At 38.5% G+C, this 27,450-nt stretch overlaps 2 protein-coding genes across 3 annotated transcripts in view; one reads left to right on the forward strand and one right to left on the reverse strand.

Moving 5' to 3' along the window:
• Positions 1-7,126, reverse strand: part of LOC112045587 (protein gooseberry) — a 28,868-nt gene extending 21,742 nt beyond the window's left edge. The window contains exon 1 of one of the 2 annotated variants that reach the window (XM_052887398.1): positions 6,841-7,126. In XM_052887398.1, coding sequence (XP_052743358.1) covers positions 6,841-6,895 — 55 coding nt within the window. In that variant the 5' untranslated portion in view covers positions 6,896-7,126. The remainder of the gene's footprint in view (positions 1-6,840) is intronic. The other variant, XM_052887399.1, reaches the window with a different exon arrangement.
• A 3,241-nt stretch (positions 7,127-10,367) lies between these two features.
• Positions 10,368-15,938, forward strand: LOC112045551 (uncharacterized). The gene has a single exon (XM_024081778.1). It carries the CDS (start codon positions 10,368-10,370, stop codon positions 15,936-15,938), a length of 5,571 nt encoding a protein of 1,856 aa, XP_023937546.1.
• Positions 15,939-27,450: the final 11,512 nt, after the last annotated feature.

Genomic DNA, 27,450 nt, shown 5'->3' on the forward strand with positions numbered 1-27,450 from the left:
TACAAATTTTCAAGACTGTTATACTTCAGTTCGTCAAACAAATCATAATAATTGGCTATACAGGGAGAACAACACGAGCAGAGAACGGGGAATGTTTATCGATCGTCAAGGAATTCCTTAACCCTACATCCTGTAGTCACAAGTTCAGGACTCTGCTCGGAGTTTTTCTCTCTACCACGCAATGGACCCGGCACCCGCACGGTGAATCCATGGAATACTAAGATATTCGTCTCAGTATCAAGGGAAAACGTATCAAAATAATTGGAATTTGCTCACGAGATTACCACCATGTGGAATGTTGAGTCAATTACTATTGTTCCGATAGTTGTTCCAGTCAATGCTCCTAAAGCGAAAAGCTTCGACCAACGTCCTAAGAAGCCTTTAATTAACTGTTGGAACAAGAGCCGGATCAAATTCGACAAATTTGGTGAGAAAGAGGCATAGCCCAGTACTGGTTAAAATAGGCTGATACTGATAAATAATTACTGATGTATTTTTGGCTAACCGCAACCATATTCGCAGCTATATGATAGTTAATTGCTAGAAATTTGTTGTTACAAAAACTAGCAATCATACTTAAATGTTATCTTTTGAGTAGCATTAACTCTTTGCAATTATTTCTCATAATTGAATCAAAATTTGTTTATGGGGCTATTTAACAATTATTAATAAAGGTCCGTCATTAGCATACATCAAAGTTCGATCACACTTAAATACCGAACGATATGAAAATGAATTAAGGGTCCGTTACATCAATTTGTTTATTAATAGATCGGCATAAATAATGGCAAAGAGCCCTGGAGGTTCGGGCGAGGCATTCGCGCGCGCGGGGCGGGGGCGGGGGCGGGCGGCGCGTCATATTATGCGGCCAAAGGAGCCTTTCGGTGCCTTTGATCCCGCCGCGCCTGTGTGCGTGAGCTCACCGCTGTCCGGCTTGATACGAATGTGACTAAACCTTGATTATGGTACTGAACTTTTTATAGGGGTCATCAGTGGCGTGCATAAGGTTTCCAACCAAGGTAGGTATATACATATAAATTGTACCAAATGGAAAATTCATTTTCCAATACAGGTTCGTTCATCTAACTGTCAGTGGCGCTGACATGCAACCAACGATATTATACCTCGAAGAGAAATAGACAAATTTCAACCGGAATACCACTACCTTTTTCGTTACGTTGGTCCGAAAGAGATGGGACGGATGGGATGGGATTTTTCTTCTCTTGGTCGCATGTTAGCATCACGAGACCGCAAGAGCTAACTTGCCATTGATTAAAAAAAAAGAACAAACGACTTTATTGAGATGATGAACTCTATCGTATGTTCGTAAAAAGAGATGGCAGTGGAAATTACAAGGACTAGTAAGCGCAGTGTTCAGTACAGATCGGCACACACCGATCTGTATCAGCATCTAGCCTAAAGCGATCGCTAAACTCCGAGCGTCATCGAACATATTATGCGAATTAAACATAAATTTTATCATAATCATCATCATCATATCAGCCGATGGACGTCCACTACACAAAGTAGGGACTTCCAAACATCACGATACTGAGCCACCTGCATCCATCAAATCCCTGCGACTCGCTTGATGTCGTCAGTCCACCTGGTAGGTGCCGACCAACACTGCGCTTACTAGTGCTGGGTCGCCATTCCAGCACTTTGGGACCCCAACGTCCATCGGCTCTTCGAACAATGTGCCCGCCCATTGCCACTTCAGCTTTGCAACTCGTTGTGCTATGTCGGTGACTTTGGTTCTTCTGCGGATCTCCTCATTTCTGATTCGATCACGCAGAGATACTCCTTACTAAATAAATAATAACATAGCTAATATAAATTTCGACAAATATATATATATATATATATATATATATATATATATATATATATATCTATCGATTTCGTAAAAAAAATATCGTTATAGTTAAACTAAGAAAAATATAAAATGAGAAAAAAATCATTCATCACAATATTTTGTGGCATATTACTCCTGTGTCCCTGTCACAAAATAAGCGAAGAATTTAAAATAGAAATAAAAATTTAGCTTTTTCGAAGCTAAATTAATTAATTTTACAATCTAAGTTAAATTATAAGGAACCTAAGATCCATGATAATGTCCATTAGAAAAATATTTTTTAGATAGTTCTAAGGAAGTAAAACCTTGTAACATCTAAATAAATTTTATTGTGATTCATATTTACAAATACATAATCCCTTTCAGATTTTCGCATTACGAAAATGTTTTGTATTACACGAGAGAGTCTGGCGTCCCTTGACACTAAGCTCGATTTATACTGAGGTTAGCTGTAGGTATAATTTTGTGTCGAATTAAAGATTTAAGAGTTTAATAAGTTAAAGGCACCGCCAGGCAAAGGGACTCTGACGGGTTGAATAATTATTCATAACGGTAAAACACTTACGGCCTTACTTATCATTATCATTAAGTACCTACATTTTCTGTACGTACGTATCTACGTATATGCACCTATAAATATACCTAAACATTCCTCTTGAATCAAGTCTGCCAATCCGCATTGGGTCAGCGTGATGGACCATTGGCCTCACCCCTCTCGTTCTGAAAGGAGACTCGAGCCCAGCAGTGAGCCGAATATGGGTTGATAATGATGATGATGATACTTATAATAAATCTGTAGAGAGGTTAACACTGTACATGAAATACATTTCAAAATAACTATGAGGGGGTGATTAGTGATCGATACAGATGCCAAAAATACAATTAGTAAAATTTTTGTCTGACTGTATGTTCGTTATAGAAACAAAAACTTTTACTCGACGGATTTTAATAAAACTTGGTACAATTATTCTACATACTCCTGGGCAGGTTATAATATACTTTTCATCACGCTACGATCAAAAGGAGCAGAGCAGTGAAGGGAAATGTTGGGAAAACCGGAGAAGTTACTCCATTTTTACAGCGATACTACATTAAGGGCTGGATTAAAGAGTCGCAGGCATCCGCTAGTACGAAGTTGCTTCCGCAATACGAGTATATGTTCGTTTAAATCTTTTAACTTATTCAACGAATTTTAATGCATCATTATAGAGTGATTAAAGAGGAATGTTTAGGTATATTTATAGATGCATATACATATTATAATACAGAAAATATATCACAGATTTAAAAAGCGATGGCACAGCGGCTGTTGGTCCGTAGGTTTCGTCCCGGTTGGTAGTGGTTGGCGGGCGCGGGGAGTGCCATTAAGATATCCCGTGGTAGGTATATGGTAATAGACCTATCATAATAATAGTACATTACTTCCCAACTCTGGATTAAATTTTTTTACTGAGAATTTCTGGGAAGAAATTAATCTCAATATTTCACAAGCCGATCCAAAACTTAATCCTAACCCAAAACCACATTGGCTAACTACTGGATCAACAAGGCAATATATTTATTATAATAAGCTCCTTGTAAAAAAAATATGCAAATACTTCAAAGAGTTGTAATGCAAGGAACACACTAAATATACTTATAGATAGAGCAAGCAAGCTTTTATAAAAGTTATGACGTCGCTGTTAAAAAGAACTCGAAAAATTCAAAATAAGAACGCGACTCTCGTCGGCATTCTTTGGTGTCATTCATCTCTTTCCCTCGCGAGCCTTCAATGTATGGCGGTCCCTTTCCATTTAATTTAACTTAGACGAAACAGGTCATAAGTCGTGGTGACATTTTTAACAATGCATTGGAAATGTTTTCGTATGCTAATGATTTATGTGTAAAACCATCAGTAAGAACCTTTAAGAACCGGGGATTGGATTTTATTAATATAGTGCAACGTCGAAGATTTAAATGCATTATTATACCTTACGTACGTATTATAATATTTGGGCCCCTCAAGCCTAATATTACAATCTAACAAAGTAGGCGTTGCCTGTCTTGTTACTGTTACATATCAGTAAAGTAAACCGGACAAGAAATCTTACAAAATTGCTTAACGTTTATTGTAACTAATTTATTACATTTTCAAGAAGATTTGTCTAATAGATCATTGACTTTAAATAGAATATTAAAATCGATTCTGCCTCAAACTGCCCCTAAAAATTTACTTTTGCTGAATCAGTAAATGCTTAAAATCGGACAAGAAGTCATACACAATTACCTAACTTCACGTTATAGCTAGAAATGTAATTACATTTCAAATAATTTTTGTCTAATTGTCTATGTTACTTATTAATTTTTAATACCCTAAGATAAATTATCTTTATGTACAGTGATTAGGCTTAAACTTAGCTCAAGATCTCTTCAAGAGATCTTGAGCTAAGTTGATGATGAAGTTGTCCTAATTTTAAATTTATGGCTATCGTAACATATTCCATAACATTTTCCAAAAATTTATTTACATTTCTAGAAGAAACAACTTTTCTCTTGAAAAATCTTGTAGACCGCTATATCTATATTTGTTTTAAAAATAATTCCAAGACTAATATTTATCTAAACTAATGGTGGTTATAAAATCTTCAATTTCAAATTTAGGTAACGAAATTATAATAAGGTAAGATTTGATTTTTTGTTTATAACAAATAAGCATCAAAACCACTGGACCGATTTGGATTCTTTCACCAATAGAATGCTGAATTATCAACGACTAACATAGGCTATATTTTATGTATGTATTTCCACGATTTCGTTGAATACAACCATCAATCAGAAACTAAATTTTCATCTTTAGTTGAATCTATTTCTACCATATCAGTAGTAGATAGTTACAAGGTCATCTGTGCATTATATTTTCCACAACATCTTAAGTTAGGTTTGAACAATGAAAAAACACAGAAGTTACAATTTCTAAAACGACTGCCTTTAATACCTTTGCCTTTGAAGAAACTAACTCCGGTAATAAACATCCGGAATAGAAACGCTTGAAACAAAGGTTATTCAGTTATTTTATGACGGGCAATAATTTTTGTTGAAACAAAAAGTTTAAATTAAAGAAATACTCCAGTGTCAATATGATTTCAAATGTTGATTTACAATTTTTTTATTTAATCAAAAATATTTTTGTTAATTCTCGCATGATTATCACCCTAGCGACAAAGACGTACCGCCAAGCGATTTAGCGTTCCGGTGCGATGTCGAGAGTGTGGATTTCATCCTACTCTTAACAAGTTAGTTCGCTTCCATTTTAGATTGCATCATCACTTATCAGGTGGGATTGTAGTCAAGGACTAACTTGGAGAGAATTAAAAAAAAATTGACTCACTGCTGAGCTCAAGTCTTCTCTCAGAATGAGAAGGGTTAGGCCACGCTGCCCCAATGCGGATTGGCAGACTCCACACACGCAGAGAATTAAGAAATTCTCCGGTATGCAGGTTTCCTCACCATGTGTTTCCTTCACCGTTTGAGACGATGTGTGATAGGTAATTACCATAAATAATTAGCTTCTAGCAGTCACAGCTACAATTAACATTATAAAACCATAGGAAAATTTCAACTGTCAGTTTACAGAAAAAAGTAACATTTTTGTAGGACGCAAATAAAAAAAAAGCTAATATAAGCAAATAGGTACAAATAAAAGAAATTAGAAAAACTAGACATTAAAACAAACTCGTTTTCATACAGAACTGTCCAGCCGATTGTTGTGTGGAGCAAAGATCTGATTGACATGTTGTTGTCAAAATTTAACTCATTAAAAGTAAAAAGTAGAGTCTACAAATAGTCAAACTTAAAGTTTCAAAAGTGCTTGTAGAAACTAAGCTTAAATAAAATAAACGCATTTTTATTCTGAATTTAAATTTTGAGTATCAATACTAAAATGCGAGTGTTCTTTTGAATACACTGCGATGGCTATCACAATTTTTATCACATCTGACCATCTCATATCTCCAAAGATAATAATCGTATAATCCGCTTGTCATCAAATTGAGGTACTTCTTAACTCTACAATACCTATCCTCTATTAATCGTTTATTGGAATAAACTGACAGTAAGGTTTAATCTAAAAATTACAACTAGCAATAGTTGTAATTTTACCTAACCTGTGAAACCTAACTTCTTGAATTAAGATCAAGATCATTGGAAGAATAATGCAAACGAGACAATAGCATAGTCGTGACAGAACCTCTTTATTGAAACCAAGCGCAGACGACAAATCGGCTTTCTACATCCGAAGAGTCCTTGACCATTCCAGAAATGAAGGCTAAACAAGGCCTACTTATTATCAAAAAAACAGTTTCTAACATGCTTTTTCTAATAGCCCCATCCCGAAGCGTTAGGATGAAATATTGTTATATGACGAGCAATAAAAGGCACTTTTGGCTGTATAATTTCTTCATGATTTTATCGTTTTATGGTTTTCGAACCTTTTAGAGCGAGAAAATGAGCTGTGAGACTTATTATGTCATTTTATATGATTCTGATGCTTGTAATTGGCCGGTAATCAGCAGATTAGCTTTGATCATTATGCGGTTTGGTTTATTGGTGCCTGTGATGATGGAACACAAATCGATACTGATTAATGATTGTAGGCATATGTTGAACATGGTTATTTTGTGATAAATAAACTGAAGTCAATATAGACAGATTGCTTGATGATTAATATCACCAAACATGTATTTAATGAGAAGTTCTATAAAACTATAAATGTGTTAGATGTTTATGCTAAAACTCGGAATATGGATCATTTAAAATAAATGGTAAACCAATTTTATAATGTTAGTATAATTAAAATATATAATAACACTGTAGCTTTTAGTCTAACAAAACAAAACAAAATGTTTCGTCTAGACAAAAGCTACAAAATATAAGAATTACCCGTACTTCAGGGTTTTGATCTTAATCACACACAAGTCAAAATGCAAAAATGATGCGCAAGAACTCACCTTGAAACGAATATCCCGTGAAATAAGGAGTCATGTTCAACGTTGATACAGCCATTGGCGCAGAATCAGGAGCAGGAGAGATTCCAAACACCGAATCAGTTCTAACACATACAAAAGTCCAGGTAAAACACAAATGTCTGTCACTACAATCACAGGTACGCAAGCATCATTACGTAAAAGGAAACTGCGTGTGTCTAATCCGTGTTACTTTGAAGACAGCTCAGTGCCCACTGACGTGTGATGTAAAGATGTATTTCGACTCTCAAGTGTAATCTTTCACAATCAGCGGTGCAACAAAAAATGGTCAAACCGCCTCCACAGCCTTCGACACTCCACCAGATAGCTTGTCTCTTTCTGTTGCCCGAATGGCCGTGGTACTTTACGTATCGCCGGTCCCAAAAATTTATATTTCAACACCGATTTAAAACTTTATCAACTCATTGTCCTATTGAGTTAATTTCAATTGTTCTTCTTGTTCTGTTTCAGATTTTTCAGGTGATTACTTTGCAAACAAGTATGGCAGGTAAGACAATGTGGAAAAGGGATAGCACGACGAGTCTGATCCGGTATCTTCAAAGTGAAGCGTTCATTCTAACAATGTGTGAGTCGCGCGGGAGTCGGTGCTCCGTAACGAAAAACATGAGGCGTGCGGCAATAGCGATCTTTGCCGCAACGACCTGTGATTGGTCAAAATTTGTTTAGGGCGGAGTTTGTGTGCACACTGTGACTTTAATGTGTTTCGTTTGTGTGTGTTAATTGCATTGTCGTTCTGTGTTCGTGTACGATACAATTTATAATATTTTTCAGCAACATTTTATTGCGTATTATTATATTCTTTGGGTTGATGCCGATGTTAGATTTTTTGCCCACTTAGCATTTGGGGTTAATTTGAATATTACAACACTTTGATTTCATTTGGAGTTTTTGATTTAGTAGCTAGCTAGTTCAATTGTTCGGTATGTTTTATTGTTATAGTTTAATGATGTACCCACAGAAAGCTTTGCTGAGCTTTCATTGAGTTACCTATATGTTAGAAATTTTACTTTATTTTTTTCTACTAAGCCTTTTCTTAAATCATATTTCCAAATTATAGATGTTTTTCGATGTAGTCAATGATAATTTCATACTATAGATAGGTAACGTGCCTACAAAATCACCGCATAAAATGATTCGATTTCGATTGAGTGAGTGACAATTCGACTTTGTAGCCGATATTTAGGTACCTATTATTTGTTTGTATATGATGTAATTTGTACATGTAAACATTCATCTTTATTAATATTAGTAAAGATTTATCTTAAGGTACATATTATATTAAATGTGACACTTTTGTACAATAAATAAATAAATTGATATTATTAAAAAAAAGTACGCCTTGAATCCGGCTACGTTTTTGTGCAGATTGTTTACTTTTAATTCGAGTAAGTCGACAAATAAATTTTTAAGTGGAACTAACCAAGATAACTATTCAAAACGATGCATTTCTATTATATTAAAAGAAAAAAAAAATACAGGAATTAAACATTAGTTGTTTAATAAACGACTAAATGAAATTAAGTCAATTATCCACATTTTGTCCGCCTCAGTATTAATGCGCTAGTTCCCCATCTCTAGTATAACATATCATTGGATGTAGTAGTTAATTAAACGAGTACCTAACACAAACGCGTTTGTGTGTGTAAACTAAAGTAAAGTCAGCACCACATTTTTTTATTTAGAGTGTAATTTTTAAATTATTTAGAGTGTAAGGCACTCTAAAACAGTCCGATCTAAAATAGATCCGTGATAGCCCAGTGGATATGACCACTGCCTCCGATACCGGAGAGTGTGGGTTCGTTTCAGGTCCGGTGCATTTTAAGAAATTAAATATCACGTACCTATCTCTAACGGTGAAGGAAAACATCGTAAGGATACCTGCATACCAGATAATTTTCTTAATTCTCTGCGTGTGTGAAGTCTGCCAATCCGCATTGGCCAGCGTGGTGGACTATTGGCCTAACCCCTCTCATTCTGAGAGGAGACTCGAGCTCAGCAGTGAGTCGAATATGGGTTGATAACGAACATCACTCTAAAACCCGTTTACTAAAATCAGTCAGATTACTCCACAAACTTTAACTTGTTTATAATATTAGTATAGATTTAACCAGTGTTGTGAATGCCTGTAAAAGATGGCTGCAGTAGTTCAAGAATTTTGTAACTCACTTATTATAATATATAATGTTTTCTGCTGTCATTGTTGGCGTTACAAATAAATAAATAAATAAACCAAGCAAACCAGTGCTAACAACTAGTTCTTCCTTAACGGATATCTAGCTCTTGCGGCGATTAAATGACAATCGTTTGTAAAAACCGGTAGGTATCGGGTTTTACTTTCAAGTAAAAAATGTTGTGTTAGCGTAAAAACCATTCTAATACTTAAGTAGGTACTGAAAGCGACTTAGCAATGACCTCAAGGTCACAGCTAATGTTTCAAAATATCCAATTAACTTTAATCCTAATTATAAGTATCAATAAACCTTCGAAAATTACTTATTTGTTTATTTTTTTTAGGTAGAGGTTATCGCTCAAGCTTAAAATTATTGAATATTGCAATTTATTTTATTCAATTAAATAATTAGTATCAAAAGCATACAGGCTGATGCATCGAAATAAAGACGAAGTTAAAAAATTGAAAAATTTTGAAGAATTCCTGACAGTCATGAATTTATAGCCGACTTCAAAAGGAGGAGGTTCTCAATTCGATCGGTATATATATATTTTTTGACCAACGATATGTTAGTCCGTAATATATAATTCTTTCCATTATGTATGACTAGCATACCCCACATGACAGTATACATACCTACTTAAATACAAGGATACATACATACAGGGATAAAATATAACATACCTATGTTATGCCTAGAATCTAGCTTTTTAGAAATAAGTGGAATATATAGTTAGTAAAGTATAGTTGTACATAAAGATGGATAGTGCTTAGAATAGTTACTATATATTAACTATCGATAAATCTCTAATATAAATATACTAAAATGATAAGCTTTTACAACGCTCTTTAAAATTCCTACTAATATATTGACAATAGAAATTTAATACAATAAAGACTCTCTACCTGTTACGGACGGGAGCTACGATCATCGCGCGGTGTCAGCGGTGACTAACGCTGATTGGTCAACCGCTGACGCCCCCCGCTCCCCGCACGTGTCACAGGCCCCGCGAACGCCCCTCTCCTGCTCGGCTCAACTGACCACAGTGCCGGGCGGGGGAAATGCATATATACCGGCCCCCCAGGTCCAGAACTCACTTCCGCTCGAACAGTGAACCAATCAAGATCCCTAAACCGTAGAGTGTGAAGTATAAGATCAAGAAACAGTGAACCTAATAATAGTGTAACAATTGTGATTTGAACAAAGAAATACAGTCCACTTTATCGTTGGAGGGTTTTTAATTTATTTCAACAAATCCCTCCCCAACATCTTTGGTCCTTCGAGCCGGATTTGTGAACCAAGAACCGAACACACTTCAAGATGGTGCGAACAAGAAGTCAAGACTCGCAAACCGAAGGTGAACAGGATGACACTGTGCTGCAAGAACCGAACCCTCGCGCGCCGAACCCCATTCGTCCTGGGCATATTCGCTTTGCGGAACCTCTTGGCTCTACGAGCACCCCACTACCCCGGCAAGAACCTGTCGTCGAAGCACGAAGCACTGACGTGGACCAAACCCTTCGTGCACGTCCGCCGTCGCCGACTCAATCAGTGCGCTCGCAAAGATCGACAGCGAGCACGGCTGCGCGCCGGAAACAGGCTGAGTTTGAGGCGGCAGAACGCCTTGCCGCTCTCAAAAAGCGACAGCTTGAAATGCAGATGCGTTTTGAACAACAACAAATGCAGATGCGCTTTGAACAACAACAAATGGAGTTAGAAGCGGACCTAGTGCAGAAAAAGCTAGAAATTGAGCTCACTACTATACAAGCCGAAGAGCAAGGAAGCACGCGAGGTCCGGATGAACCGCTCAATACCAGTCTGCGCACAGAGGCCTGGCTACGCCACACAGATCCTGCACGAGGGGAGCGATCCTCCCATTTTTCTCCTGTACGTGACGCTGGACCACCTTGCGCTGCTGCGACTCCTCTTCGTGCTGACATTAAAAATGAGACCCGACGTGAACATCACCGCCTCGAGGGTTCCCGAACACGTTCACCGACGCCGAACCGATCACGATCCCGGAGCATAGAAGTGTTGGCCGAAACACTCGAGCGGCTTGTGCACTATCGGCCTCCACCCCGATCATCTACGGAGTTGCCTACATTCAGTGGGGCAGCGAGTGAATGGATGCCCTTCAAGGCCTCAATGCGAGATTCTACGCGTCTTCATAAGTTTTCTCCGATCGAGAACTTGCAACGACTTCGAAATGCCTTGAAAGGTGAAGCTAGAGAAGCCGTCGCTTCGTTACTTTACGCGGCGTGTGATCCAATGGAAATAATGGAAGCTCTAGAACAGAGTTTTGGACGTCCGGAAGCCTTGATTGATAAGGCATTGGAAGAAATAAAGCAGCTCCCGGCCTTGGGACCAACGACGTCAGAATTGAATATATTTGCCGTGAAAGTCCGAAATATTGTGTCCACTATACACAACGTGGAAGGCCTTGACGGTTGCCTTCAGAATCGTATGCTGACCAGAGGCATCGTGGAGAAGCTACCGCCAGATATGCGAAGAAGTTTTGCAAAATACGCATCGGAAAACCGACGTCCAGGGGAGCCACACATAGTGATCTTGTCTCGCTATTTGAACAACGAGGCAACGATAGGCTTGGAATTCACTTATTCCAAACCAGCTGGCCCATCCACATCTGCTAGAAAGGAGCTGACTTCTAAGTTTTCGAGCACTTCAGGAAGAGCAACGAGAAATGCGAACGTGTTCACTGCTAGTGAAAGAAAACATTGTCTGTGTTGTGGTGAAGACCATGAACCACCGCAATGCAACAAGATCAAAGAAATGACTGTGAACACACGTTGGGAGTGGGCTAAATCGAACAAGATTTGTTTTAAGTGCCTGGCAAAAACTCATCGTCGTGAAGCATGCAAGGCGAAAAGTTGCGGCATTGAAGGCTGCATACACTCTCATCACCAGCTGTTGCATCAGAGGAACCCTGTGAATGAACCAAGTCCTAGCCCTGCACGTTCTGAAGCAACAGTGGCTTCAACCAGCATGGACACAAATAGCAACGTAATGCTCAAAGTGTGTCCGATCATAATCTCGAACTCGGACGGTATGGAGATCCACACGTACGCCCTTTTGGATGAAGGCTCCACGATCACCCTCATTGAAGAAAGCTTGGCGGACCAACTGAACTTAGAAGGGCCGACTCATGCCCTGAACATACATGGAGTGAATTCAACACAACAAGAGGGAACCAGCAGAATTGTCAGATTTAAACTGAGAGGCAAAAGTTCAACAACTTCTCATATTATACGGGCCAGAACTATACGTGGCATCCAGTTACTGAACCAAACGGTGCCGTTACAGCTCTTGCAATATCCGCATCTCCAGAACCTCGAACCAAGCAGTGTGTGCTACGAAGAAGCTCGACCCCGCTTGCTCATCGGCTCAGACAACTGGGAACTTATTGTGTCTAAGCAATTGCTAACAGGTCGCCGTCATGAACCCGCGGCGTCACGAACCGAACTTGGATGGGTGATTCACGGTTTAGCACCAAGAAATGTTATTAGCTACGAACAGAACCACGTACTCCATATAAGAAACGTAAAGTGTACAGATTTAGCAAGTGACGAAAGGCTCGACGCTTTGGTCCGCAAGCATTTTGAACTCGATGCCATCGGTATTTCTGTGAAGACGAAGATTCGCAAAGAAGACGAGAGAGCGATGACAATCTTCGAACGAACTGCTCGAAGAGTAGACGGACGTTTCGAAGTTGGCCTTCCCTGGAAAACCGAGGACGTCACTCTTCCATGTAACTACGCCGAAGCTTTCACACGGTTGAGAAATATTGAACGCAAAATGGATCGTGATGAAAGTTTCAAGGAAGAGTATAGCAAGCAGATCGCTAACCTTTTGAACAAAGGATATGCTAAACTTTGCGATGGTTCCGAAGGCATCCAACGCCGATGGTTCCTACCACATTTTGCTGTGCGAAATCCTAACAAGCCCGGCAAAGTAAGGCTTGTTTTCGACGCAGCAGCCACGCATCAGGGAACAAGCTTGAACACAAATCTGCTGGATGGTCCGGATCAACTAAAGTCACTGCCTGGCATTTTATATCGATTCCGAGAACGAGCTGTGGCCGTGACAGCAGACATACAGGAAATGTTCCTGAGAATCCGCATAAGGAAAGAAGACCAGCAAGCGCAAATGTTTCTGTGGCGTGGCGATGACCGACGCAATCCACCAAAGCAATACAAAATGGTGTCGTTGATCTTCGGAGCACGCAGCTCACCTTTCCTTGCACACAGCGTGCGAAATGCAAACGCACGGGAATATGCAGAAACTCACCCAAGAGCACTACGAGCTATCACCGAGAGCCATTACATGGACGATCTGGTTGATAGTTACAACACCGAAGACGAAGCCATTGAAACTGCAAAGGAAATAAACTTCGTGCATGAGCAAGCCGGGTTTATTCTGCGTGGTTGGAACTCAAACAGCCCTCGAGTTCTGTCAACGATCCCTGAAGACCTTCGAGCTCCAGCGGCTGCGCATCTAGGAATCGAGCTAAATAGTTCAGAGAAGACCCTGGGATTGCTGTGGATACCTAATGCAGATACACTCGCATTCAATACCTCAATGAATCGAGTACCAAGAGAGGTGTACAACCAGAACCGCGCACCAACTAAGAGAGAAGCTCTGAGTGCGGTTATGTCTATTTTTGACCCACTCGGATTACTGAGCCTTTTTACTATCACGGCAAAAATTCTACTTCAGAACTTATGGCGATTGCAAGTTGGCTGGGATGAACCTGTACCCACCGAAATTGCAAGTGGATTTGGAACCTGGCTCAAGAATTTGGAAGAAATAAAACGACTTCAACTTCCTCGTTTTTACAATACGAGGGGAGTGCGATCCGTGGAACTACATATATTGTGCGATGCCAGCGCCCAAGCATATGCCGCAGTCGCATACTGGAGAATTCTTCGATACAATGGGAATGTGGATCTTGTGCTTGTTTCCGGCAAAGCTAAGGTCGCACCGCTACGAGCGCAAAGTATTCCGCGCATGGAACTACAAGCAGCGCTTATTGGAGCAAGGCTCGCGAAAACTATCGTCGAAGAACATCGCCTGACCGTAGACAGAGTCGTTTACTGGTCAGATTCCAAAACGGCGCTTCAATGGATTCGCAACGGTGCACGACGTTATACACCTTTCGTTGCGCATCGTTTGGGAGAAATCGCGGAGCTTACCCAAGAAAACCAATGGCGATGGATTCCAACGAACCTGAACATAGCTGATGATGCTACACGTATGAACTGCCAACCAATAAAACAAGAAGATCGTTGGTTCATCGGTCCACTTTTCTTATTGGAGAATGAAGATACTTGGCCTCACGAAGATCCAGAACAAGAAGACAGCACTGAAGAACTTGTTACTCATGTCACAATCGCTGAAAACACTTCATCGAGCCTGCCTGACATAAGTAGATTTTCAAGTTATGAAAAGTTAATACGATCCACAGCTCGAATACTCGTATTTGTGGACATATGTCGCAAAAGATCAACCAGCATAGAGGTGCGCCACCTTAAGCTGGCTGAATATTTATGGCAACGCACAGCTCAGGAAGAGAGCTTCGCAGATGACCTGAGTCGCTTGCGCACTGGGAAAGCAATTCAGCGAACAAGCCGATTAATCAAAGTCGATCCTGTTTTAGAAGAAGGTCTTCTACGAGTCCGTGGAAGAATTGACGCTGCGATCGCACCCGATCAAATAAAGCGGCCAATCATATTAGATGGACGACACCCGTTTACAAAGCTACTGCTTGCACGCGAACACTGTGCAGCAGGGCACGCAAACAATGAACGAGTTGTGAACGACGTCCGACAGAAATACTGGGTTATAAACCTCCGACCAGCAGTAAAGAAAGTGGCCCGTGAATGTCTACTTTGTAGACTCCGCCGATCAACACCGAACGTACCAGCCATTGGAAATCTGCCTGCCGCTCGTCTAGATCCATTCCACCGCCCTTTTACCAACTGTGGAGTAGACTTCTTTGGACCCATGCTAGTAGCCGTGGGACGCCGAAGAGAGAAGCGATGGGGCGTACTTTTCACCTGCCTCACGACACGCGCTGTACACTTGGAATTAGCGGCATCGTTGTCCACTGATTCTGCGCTAATGGCAATCAGACGCATGGCGGCTAGAAGAGGCTGGCCAACTATAATGTACAGTGACAACGCCACCAATTTCCGTGGCGCTGATGCTGAGCTTAAAAAGGCTTACAGCGAATGGGAACCTGCTCTTCGAGACCTAGGGCTACTTCATCGCATGCAGTGGCGTTTTATACCACCAGGTGCGCCGAACCAAGGTGGAGCCTGGGAGCGCCTAGTTCGATCCGTCAAGGTGGCTCTCAACACTGCGCTACGAGAGAAAATACCGCGGGAGGAAGTACTAATCACTTTACTTTCAGAAGCAGAGTATAGCATCAATGCCCGTCCTCTGACGCATGTGTCAGTAGATCCGGCTGACTCCGAAGCCCTGACACCCAACCATTTTTTGTTGGGGACTTCGATGGGCCTGCCATTCACTGGACCCTGTGAAGTCGCTGATCGACGCACTTGGAGAGCGGCCCAGGCGCTTGCGGACACCTTCTGGCGCCGTTGGGTACACGAGTACCTACCGACGCTCGTGCCCCGCGGTCAACCAGCCTCGACCCACCGCTCACTTAAAAAAGGTGACTTGGTGGTGATTGTGGACCCGAATCTACCGCGAAACTTCTGGCCACGCGGTATCATCGAAGAAATACATCCCGGTCCCGACGGAGAAGTGCGAAGCGCCACCGTAAGAACCAGCAGCGGGGTGTTTCATCGGCCAACCAGGAAGCTCGCCGTCCTCACCCTTGGAGAAGAAGCTGCGCGGAAGCTTCGCTGAGGGGAGTATGTTACGGACGGGAGCTACGATCATCGCGCGGTGTCAGCGGTGACTAACGCTGATTGGTCAACCGCTGACGCCCCCCGCTCCCCGCACGTGTCACAGGCCCCGCGAACGCCCCTCTCCTGCTCGGCTCAACTGACCACAGTGCCGGGCGGGGGAAATGCATATATACCGGCCCCCCAGGTCCAGAACTCACTTCCGCTCGAACAGTGAACCAATCAAGATCCCTAAACCGTAGAGTGTGAAGTATAAGATCAAGAAACAGTGAACCTAATAATAGTGTAACAATTGTGATTTGAACAAAGAAATACAGTCCACTTTATCGTTGGAGGGTTTTTAATTTATTTCAACAAATCCCTCCCCAACACTACCCTTTTCAGAGTACGGTCCAACATTTATAGGTGTTCTCACCAAACGTCCAATCCTAGAGATAAATAAAATCAAGTAATGGACCCGTAATGGAATTTAACGGTTTATTTATTTTTATTTATTTATTTATTTAAACAGGACATCAACAGGTTACAATAAAATCTTATAAAAAAATAAAATATAAAGAAATATATAAGTTACGGCAATTATTGCAGACCCACTTATTGGTTGTCACAGCATGCACTAAGGATAAGGCCTAGTTCGCACTACTCCAGTAATCCAGCCGAGAGAGTTAGTATTATAAACAAAAATCGTTGGCACCCGACTAAAACGCCAAAGTAGTCCGAACTAGGTATAATAATATAAAATAATTTATAATTAATACAGAATTCTAATGTACTAAGAACAATATTAAATTTATATTAAAGTTAAACTACATGTTAAACGAAATATGTGTGTATATAGAAGAAAAAAACGATAAAAAAGCGTTAGTTTACGTGTTACAGGTAATATTATCATACAATATGTAAACAATGTCCTCTGCTGCGTTTGTCCGTCTAACTTAACTCATATGCAACTCAATGGATTTACATGCGGTTGCAATAAATTATTAGATTATCTAAGAGGTAGTTCTAGTAGGGAGTCGAGCAACACTGCACTTTCCGGTGTGGGGTCGCCATTCCAGCACCTTGGGAGAAAATTAGCTCAAAGGAGATTGCCAGATCCTGACCCAGTCCTGACTTAGAATTTTGTGGAAAATCTAAATGTACTAAAAATATCCAATTTTTAAATAATTGTTTTTAATAAGCCATTTTTTAATGTTAAACTCCGGAATGAAAATCTGTCAAAAAAAGTAATTAAATCCATTATTTTTCCTCGTAGCAAATATTGATTGCATATTTTTGAACACCTTATTTCGACCTTGGGTTTGAGCCCTTTAAGGCGTTTTTAGTCCATTTTAATCACTTTAGGTTCAAAATGTCTAGAATCCAGAGCTGAGAAGTCTGATCAAATGTAAAAATAAATTGTCATATCACTTGCAAACTGTCAAAACACGTAATAGTAATTTTAATATAATAAAATCACACTTGTTTTAATGTATGGCATTTGTCTGTGTATTTACAAAAAACCAATCTATTTGGTTATTTATATTATGTTTTATATCTATGTATCTATGTCTCATAATGAACTGCACATACTTAACCTTAAAATCAATCTTCAACTTAGATTTAATTTTATACTCCTAGTTATAAAGGGTTAAAAGGTAATATTTGTTTAATAGAACAAAAAATCCAATAAAATTAAATATAATATATTGTTGCAAATAATTTTTTTAGTGGGTTAAACTTCTATACATTGCCTGGCATTATCCTTTCTTAGAAGAACAAAAACTCAAATTCTCATGAAGTCCTACCCAGGATTCGAACCTGGGACGTCGTGATCCGAAGCCACAATTGCTAACTACTGGAGAAGAAGGCAGTTAAAATTATTTCTGTAGATTTAATAAAAGGCAAACTTGACAAGGGAGAAACAATGAAAATATTGTTGTAGAAATCAAAGTAATTAAGATAGGACCTTCAGTTTGTAGCAATTTAATTAAAAACCACCGCTTACAACACCCCTTAATTTATTATCTGCCTAACGTTAATCTCAACTGAACTACGACTCAGTTGGAGCCTTGAACCTAATTTCTCGTGAAAATTGTTCAGGCCAAACTTTTGAAAGCGTATTTTCTGATTATGACCTTTTGCAAAGTTTCTTCAGTAAAATGTATTTAATATTTTATTGTACAACCCTTTAGTGTTATCTTTTGTGGATTCTAAATTGAAAAAGCTTTGCTTTAGAATTTAGCTGATTATTAATTAAGCTTCTACAGGTCGTTTCATGTAGGATGATGCGGGCGACAGTTCGTTTCACTCTTGTTTGTTTGCTGTGGTCTCTCGGGCCAAGGCGCTTTTGGAAACCTCGTAACTTCAATTTTAAGTTTTCGACTATTATTACAACCATTAGATTAAATTAAATTATGACATTATCCTGACATTTCAAAAGTGCTTGTAAACTAAGCGTAGGGTAATTCCAGGATAGGTGCCCCAGTGGGATAGATGACTTGATTTTTATTTTACTATGTTAGGAGTACTGTAGGAGTTAAATTTTACTGTAAGTAACGAGTCCCCCCCCTGCAAACCTTAGTGTCGGGAGGAATTTCGACCGGAGTGCATGCGTTTCGTCTGTGTGAGTAAAAATGTTCCGCGGTGAGACGACAAAAGGCGCCAAAATAAGATTCGTAAGTTCTTTCAACAGTGTATTTTTTCTCTCGCTTATAATTTTATTTTTTTTTCTATTTGTCTGCTTACATTGACGATTAGCCTATGTAAACTGATAGATTTTATAGTAATTGAAACTCAACTTTTGTTTTAATTGATAAGGGCATCTATCCCCTACAAAAAGTATAGTTGCCCCGTTTTTTACTAGGATAGATGCCTCTAAGGGCAACTATCCCCAACTGTTTATTATAAGTGTCGTGTTGTTGCAGGAGAGCAAAATGCCTCGTAAATATAAAAGGAAACAGGGTGTTGTCCCTCGTACTGTAACCTAGACCAAAGACAGTATGCTAGCAGCGTTTGAAGAGATGAAAAAAGGAGAGAAAGGCGTAAATCAGATTTCTAGAATATAAGGAATACCATCTAAAATATTAAGACGAAGATTTGCCGTTAACAGCAATTCTTAATTTCAAAGTTACTGTATGTGTTGTTGTTTTAAATTTGAATTACTTTTACTTTGTATTGTATTGCATCATATCATTGTAGTTACTGTCTGGCATAATTATTACTGAAAAAAATTATATATATCCAGCATTTTTTTTATTTGTTTTATGAAAACATCCTGTAATAACAAAAAACGACTCGTGGCTCTTACATTCAAATTAAGAGAAGCTGGATTTCCCCTGGACCGAACAGCAATGCGTCAGTTAGCATACCAGTTTGCTAAAAAGCTACAGCTAAAGTATAACTTTGACAAAGATGGCCAAGAAATGAAAATGAAAGTTATATAAAACAACATAAAGACTGATTATAATAATATAGTGGTTTGATTTCAGAACAAACCAATCGCAATGTTCAATCTAAGTCGTCAATCCCCACTAAGGGCACCTATCCTCAGAAGTTTTTTCATGATAAGTCTTCTATCCGTCACAGTAGGCGTCTATCCCATTTTTTAGAGGTCCATAAAATTACAATTTACACAAAATCTGCACAGTCTATATCAGAAAGATTCAGATAATATAGAACATTAAGAAATATATTTAATATCTCCCAAAGAACGCAATGCTCTAAGATTATAAAATTCGGAGCTATTTAGCATTTTCGAAAAGTGGGGCATCTATCCTGGACTTACCCTAATTGAAATAAATGAATTTTATATTTTGAAGTTTTCCGCGATTGTCGATAATAGTATATTATGAACGTCATACAGGCGACTGTCACCGTACCCATGCTATCTGAAAAGCACTATAATAGGTATAAATTTGGTAGTGCTATTCTGTAACAATGTTTTTAGAACTCGACCGTGTAAGTCTCGAATCCGTCGATATCTCTCTATCTAACACGGTACCTACTACCTATCATTATCAAACCATATTCGGCTCACTGCTGAGCTCGAGTCTCCTCTCAGAATGAGAGGGGTTATGCCAATAGTCCACCGCGCTGGACTATTGGCCCAATGTGGATTAGCACACTTCACACAGGCAGAGAAATAAGAAAATTCTCTGGTATGCATGGTTTTCCTTCATCATTTAATAATCTTAAAATGCACACAACTGAAAAGTTGGAGGTGAATGCCCCGAACCGGATTCGAACCCACACCCTTCGTATTCATCATGTCATTATTTTATAATACACAAGTGTGTCGTTTCACTTGTACTCTAAAACATGCAAGTTGGTCTGAACTAAGGATCAACGCAATATATACTGAAATAAACCTGTATCAAATATACAGGTTTGTTTCAGTCTACAGAAATCAGTCAGTCGGTAGTCGGCTTTGAAGCAGGACAGCTCAGACAAACATTGTCTTGTTTTTAAAACATTCCACGTATTTAAAAAAGGAACATTCATTAAAAAAAAATAGAAAATAGCGTTTCCTCGCTGAAATATTAGCGACTAATTAACATGGCAGCTGACATTTCACGGTGTTTAAGTACATCTGTGAGGGTAGACGTAAAAAAAGGCGTGAAACTATCGCTGAAATCGCTGTATACGCTTCAGGCCCCATTGGAGAGACGAGACGCCGCTGAAAGTATGCGATGATGGGCCGCACACGATGGCTAAACAACCAAAACGACAACGTTTACAGTGCAATCAAAAATCGAGACAGCCGGCAGCGTATCAGCCAAATCGAGAGTACGCCAGCTATCTTTATACAAAACATTTAGGGCCACTCAAAATTTGTAACAAAAAAAAAATCAAAATTTGACTATTTGTAAAGATTCTACCACCGGTTCGGTAGGCAGGTTCTGCTGAGAAGATACCGGCAAGAGACTCAACAGTTGCTCTTTTGAAATGAAAAAGTCATACAGTACTATAATTTACAATTGATAACAATTACAATATCTTATAGTTTTACTTCCTGTGTGAAGGTGGATGCTGATCCAATGGCCTCCAAGCACCTTTATCGTTAAGGAACTCATCAATAGTGAAGTAACCTCGACTAAGTAAATGTTTTTTAACACATTGCTTAAAGTTGTGCATTGGCAAGTCCATCACAGTCTTGGGGATCTTGTTATAGAAGAGTACACCCAAACCCACAAAAGATTTTTTAACTCTTTGGAGACGATATGCAGAAATAACTAACTTATGCCCGTGTCTAGTAAGACGTGGGTTTAAATCTCCTTTTCGTTTGTACAAATTAATATTTTGTCTTACATAGACTATACTGCTAAATATATACTGACAGGCTACTGTTAATATGCCTATTTCTTTAAACTTTTGACGAAGGGACTCGCGTGATTTTAGTTGATATATTGCTCGAATTGCTCTTTTTTGAAGTACAAATATAGAATGTATATCAGCAGCCTTGCCCCACAACAAAATACCGTAAGACATTACGCTGTGCAAGTACGCAAAATAAACAAGCCTGGCTGTATCAACATCAGTAAACTATTATTACAAAGATGTCATTTATTTTTTTCTTTGAAAGTAATTTTTTACCAAAACTAATGGAAAGCTATATTATCAGCGAGAAACATATAATTTTTATCCCCAGGTAGGTACTGGAGAATACTTTCCATAACTCTGGGGTTTATATTTACCGAAAATTGACTAAAAATGTTCAATGAACATGATGTGTTCTAAAATTAATATTTTTGGAGCAAATAATATTTCTTTTGTAAATAGATCATTAAATGTGTCCCTTAAAAGCATCCTTACATTTACAGAGTAGCCAAATTTTAAGATAAATAAATAAGATAAATATACTTTATTTGCACACCACAAAGACAAAAACAAGTGAAATAAAAAACAAATTAAGAAGAGATCAGCATACAAAAGGCGGCCTTATCGCTAAGTAGCGATTTCTTCCAGGCAACCTTCGGTTTAGGAAAACTTAAGGACATCAGCAGGTGGCGTAAAACAAAAATAACCATAGTATTAGTAATACACATACATACAAATAATTTACATCCTAATACATAAACAATATTTCACAAATACCTACAATAATGAATAAAATACATATCAAAATATACTAATAAATACCTTATATTGAAAAGAAATAATATATACAGATCGTCTTTACTGCACCAGATAATGAGTCTTTACGGCATTTTTAAAAATGACCAGTGTCTTTGATTGCCGTATGTTTAAAGGGAGAGCATTCCATAACTTAACGGCTTGCACAACGAAAGAATGTTTATAAAATTTCGTCTTATGCACGGGTAAACATAGAGTTAGTAATCGACACTGTCTCAGTTCAGACTGCACTCCCTGAAACGTAAATTTCTCCTTCAGATACACAGGAGATTTTGGATTAAACAACACACAGTACAAAAGTGAAAGTACATGCAGATCCCGGCGACGACGAATAGGGAGCCACTTGAGCTTCTGACGGAATTCAGAAATATGGTCATATTTGCGTAGGCTAAATATGAACCGAATAGCAAGATTTTGAAGTCGCTCAAGTTTATTGAGTTGGTCCTCAGTTATATTTCTTGCAAATTTTAATATGCAAGAGTAGATACAGGTGTGTGTTACATGGATAGTCGGAATTATTTGAATTACTTTATATGAAAACATAATTTTTTTTTATTAAAAAAATATTAGTTATACAGTTCGGCTCCTATAAGTGAACTCGTCAACACCTTGAAGTTATGGGAAATACTCCCAAGCACCCTGTATATTGTTGACCAATAGCGGCGGCTTTTTTTATATTTTTCTCTTCTAGGCCTTCATGATTTAGACTTTGACCGTAGAAATAAGACAGTAGTTAGTATATACATAATAATATTATCGTCATTAAGGTGTTCGTCACTACCACATGTCGCGGCAGGTCGGGGCGTGTAATTAGTCTCATTGGACATGCTCTCTGTTCCGGGGGTATCAGTCACTGAGGACGGTAATTAAGTTAATTTTAACTTTGAGTCGCGTTTTGTCAATCTGTGACGATGTTACTTTAACTTTAATACTGTTCTAAGCTAATATTAAATAGAGGTAAAGTTTGTGGTATTTTTGGGGGTAATCTCTATAGGCCGATCTCCAACCCGCTGGATGGATTTAGTAAAGCGCTACACAGACATTCATGGTGGAGTGTTCTCGTAATGCAGTCAATCGCTAAAAGTGGAGGAGGAGGAGGAGTATTGCACATGAGGCGTCGCTTATCGCTACAACCACGACCACTCTGCTAAGACAAGAGTGAACGATTAAGAAAAAAAATCTTTAGCCACGTCATTTGTGAGTGTTAAAGGCTATATTTTCTCACCATTTTCTCACTGGAACGGGCACTAAGCGGGTGAGACCGCGGGGCGTCGGCAGTTATCTTAGACCAATTACCTTCTATAGAACCTGCCTCCCTAAAGGTTAACCCTCTATGAAACATATATAATAATAAAATAAATAAAAATATGTAATAATATATGGTTGGTGGGAGGCTTCGGCCGTGGTTAGCTACCACCGTACCGGCGTGTGAGTTTACCTTGTCCCCCTTAAAAAACGACAAACAATTTTGTTGGTGAATTTGATTGCGATACAAGCCGAATAGAAGGTAATTGGTCTCAGGCTGTTGTAGATAATTTTGATGAAAATAAAATGTAACACCCTAATTACTCGTATTAGACCTAGATTAGCTTTTTTATTTTTTACAAGTTAGCCCTTGAATCTCACCTGATGGTAAGTGATGATGCAATCAAAGATGGAAGCGGGCTAACTTGTTAGGAGGAGAATGAAAATCGACACCCGTTTCGGTTTCTACACGGCATCGTACCGGAACGCTAAATCGCTTTGCGGTACGTCTTTGCCGGTAGGGTGGTAACAAGCCACGGCCGAAGCCTCCCACCAACTAATTAAGAAAATCTCAATCGGTCCAGCCGGGGATCATACCCAGGATATACCTCCGTCTTGTACCTAAATCCATTACGCATACCACTGCGCCTCGAAGGCCGTCAAAAACGATTGCTTGAATATTCAATTGTTTATTCATTAGTTCATTTATTTGTTCAATCATTTAATCCAAAAATAAATTAAAATGGCGCGTAAACACTGTTTCTGCGGAGTTTATTAATAAGAATGTATCTATGTGTATAGTGTGTAAGAGTAAGTGGGGTTAGACCAATAGTCTACCACGCTGGCCCAATGCGGATTGGCAGACTTCACACACGCAGAGAATTAAGAAAATTCTCTGGTATGCAGGTTTCCTCACGATGTTTTCCTTCACCGTTTGAGACACGTGATATTTAATTTCTTAAAATGCACACAACTGAAAAGTTGGAGGTGCATGCACCACTCCCTCCGGTAATGGAGGCAGAGGTCATATCCACTGGGCTATCACGGCTTCGTAGTATAATTTTGTAAGAGTGTATAATGTTTCATTATAACTATGTACCTGTACAAAAATAAAATAGATACAGTAAAATATATAGTGGCATTAGCCGTTAACCGAATTTTTCCTCAAAACTTGAAGAAAAATTGCCGCGAAATTAGAAACAAAGTTGCCGCCCTGAATCTTGCCGAGCAATTTAACGCTTATGAACCAAAAGGGCCCGTCCAGAACGGAAAAACAAATACTCGTAAAAATTCGTCCAAATGACATGTAAAATTTTTCTGTGTCACTATAACATATTGTAATGACCCGTCACGAAAAGTTATAATTTGGTTCATGTATTGCTAGGATTACCATGATTTGAGTCAATTGAACTGGGACAAAATTTAAAAATAGTAAGCTTAAGTACTATTTTTTTACAAAGCTTTGCCTATCTATTAATTATTTTTTTTTTCAAATTTGAAATAAAGTCCTTCATCTTAAATCAATAAATTATTTTAGTATGATAATATTATAAGATATAAACACTGCACCTTTGTTTTCACCTTCTAACCAAATATAAAATATATAATCTCATATAATGTCCACTGCAATGAGAATGTAATTTTAGTAGTATTAGAGATTATGTGATCATGCATATTTCTGACACCAAGTAGCTATGCTGTGTCTGTTCTCGTCATAGTTTACCTGTGTAATTACAGAACATAAGGTTTACAAGACACATTACCTACGGCTCAGGTTGATGGACACAGTGCGGACTTGTACTTAGCATGGCCTGCCAAATGTCGCTCTGTTAATAAGCAATGGTTTCCATTTACTATCAGGTGAGTCAACTTCATGGTCTGCCATAAAAAAGAATAAACGGATTGTCTATATTTCGAATATACCATGCCGAAAAACAAAAAAAAATGTCTGTGAATCTGACTGAAATCGGACGTAAACAAAACTCATAAACATTATTGCTTGTTAGTTGTTCACTGTCGAACTAAGAGAAGAGAATTATGTCATATCAGCATACCAAAACCAGACATCTCCTTTATACTTGCACCTGCTAACACGCTTAAAAAAATATATTCAATTGGGACAGTCTCACTAAATCGAGGCGTATGGTGAGCGTCGACGTTACCGCCCTGAGGTTTGAGACATGTGTGACGATGGATTAGTATCCATTATGGTGAAGAAAATCCTATTCACTCGGCGTGAATTGAATAACTTAATGGGAGACACATAGACCATTGCACAATGGATGTGATTAGACTTCAAACTAAAACATCATTAGGTATATGTTTATTATTTTAATAGTAGTAGGGCCATAGAAAGTAGCTATTACATGCCCAAGCAGTTCAATCTGGAGGTCTCTTTGGAGTCAGAATGCTGAAAACCATGTATTTGCAACCGTGGTACCATCTATGACGGGTGAAAGGAAATGCTAAAGAACCTCTTCTTAGTATGCCATGCGATGTAATATGTTGTAGGCGATGTTCTTCTATTAAGTGGGCCATGCTTTTTAAAACAAAAATAAAAAAAAATTAAACGTACCTGCAACATTTTTTATTTATAAACGTAAAAACAACGTATTTTGAACAATATGTTTTATTTCAATTGGATAGAAAAGGCAACCTCATTTTATTTGCTAACTACTTACCTACATTATTACTTTAGAATTTCAACTATCGTAGTGTTATTCAAATTAATTTATTATTGAAACACGGTAAAAACGCACGTGGTACAACCAAGAACAAGATTGCAAGAACCAGCTCATGACTAAGGGCCCCGTATGGGTTTGAAGCTAGTGGGACATACTCCGACGTTGTATAACGTGAGTTTTAGCCATGTTTCATAATATATAAATTCATTATTATTATTTTTTTTCATTATAGAATTATTTAGACTAACTAAAAGTTAATCTATTTTGGTATTTACGATTTTTTCGCAATATCACAATGCATAAATAAAAGATTCGTCTCGCCAATCACAATAGTAACATAACAAAGAACTGGAAAATGTCAATAAAAAACATGTTTTCGCAAGACTCGTTGCTCTTGCCGGTGATTCTCTATCACTTCCAGTCAGCGGAATCCCAACAAATCTACATTTAACACATTCGTAACTTGTTTCCACAAACACCGCCCGCGGTTAGCCGCGTGTGGCGGTATGATCACACATATTTTTTCGGCCGTTTTTTCGTCCATTTTTTCGGCCGTTTTTTTCGTCCATTTTTTCCCACCTCTCTTGTCTTCCCTCTAATGACTTGAAATTCTCATATTTAATTAATTTACCACATAACTAATATTGTGGAAGGTCGCACAGTTGGATGTTTTGACACCGATGAATTGTGCAGACGATTTGTAAATTTTTAAGTAATCGATTCAGATTTTTCTACAAAAGGAAGCGTCCCAAGAAAAGGTACATGTTTCAAAACTATTAAATTGTATGCTGTTATTGTAAGATGTGGAAAGATTCGATCAAACTCTCAAATTACTTTTTTTGAGTATTTTGATGCAATTGAATTTTTAGTTCTTCATTTATAAAATAAGAATAGGTGCTGAATTGCGAAAATATTACTTTTTTATCAAACACTAATTTGACTGTTTACTGAAATATTTAAAAACACTGTTATGTTTTGGCTGCAATGATATTAAACGGAAAAAAATAACAAACGAATCATAATTATTCTTGTGTAACAAAAATAGTGTCAGACTAAAAGCTTTTAAAAGTAGTAGAGCTGTCTCCTTTCTTTCAGAATCCTTTATTCAGCCAAAAAAAGAGAAATTACAATCTACTAGCTTACAAACTAATTAAAAACTATTAAAATTACTTAAGAATATACAAGCGTTAGTTAGTCTATTATTACTTAAATACTATAAGACATTTAGCTGAATGGGTTGCTGCCTCAGCTCTAGGGCACCCCAGGGTGAGCTCACGGATCGATCGGTAATGCGTTTGCGTCGTCGGTAAAATGATAATTGAATCATATATAAAAACACTAGCGGACGCCCGCGACTTAGAAGCTTAGAAGGCTGCTACTATATCAGAAAATAACTCTGAGCACTATGCCGTAATTTCTGAGCGGTACAGGTGAGTACGCGAGTGAATGGAATTTCTCGGGTACAAATGA

This window comes from Bicyclus anynana, chromosome 19 (genome assembly GCF_947172395.1).
Source record: "Bicyclus anynana chromosome 19, ilBicAnyn1.1, whole genome shotgun sequence".
Classification (NCBI taxonomy): Eukaryota; Metazoa; Arthropoda; class Insecta; order Lepidoptera; family Nymphalidae; genus Bicyclus; species Bicyclus anynana.

What these genes read in the sequence shown, in the direction of transcription:
- LOC112045551 (XM_024081778.1), top strand. Translation starts at nt 10,368, where the DNA reads ATGGTGCGAACAAGAAGTCAAGACTCGCAAACCGAAGGTGAACAGGAT.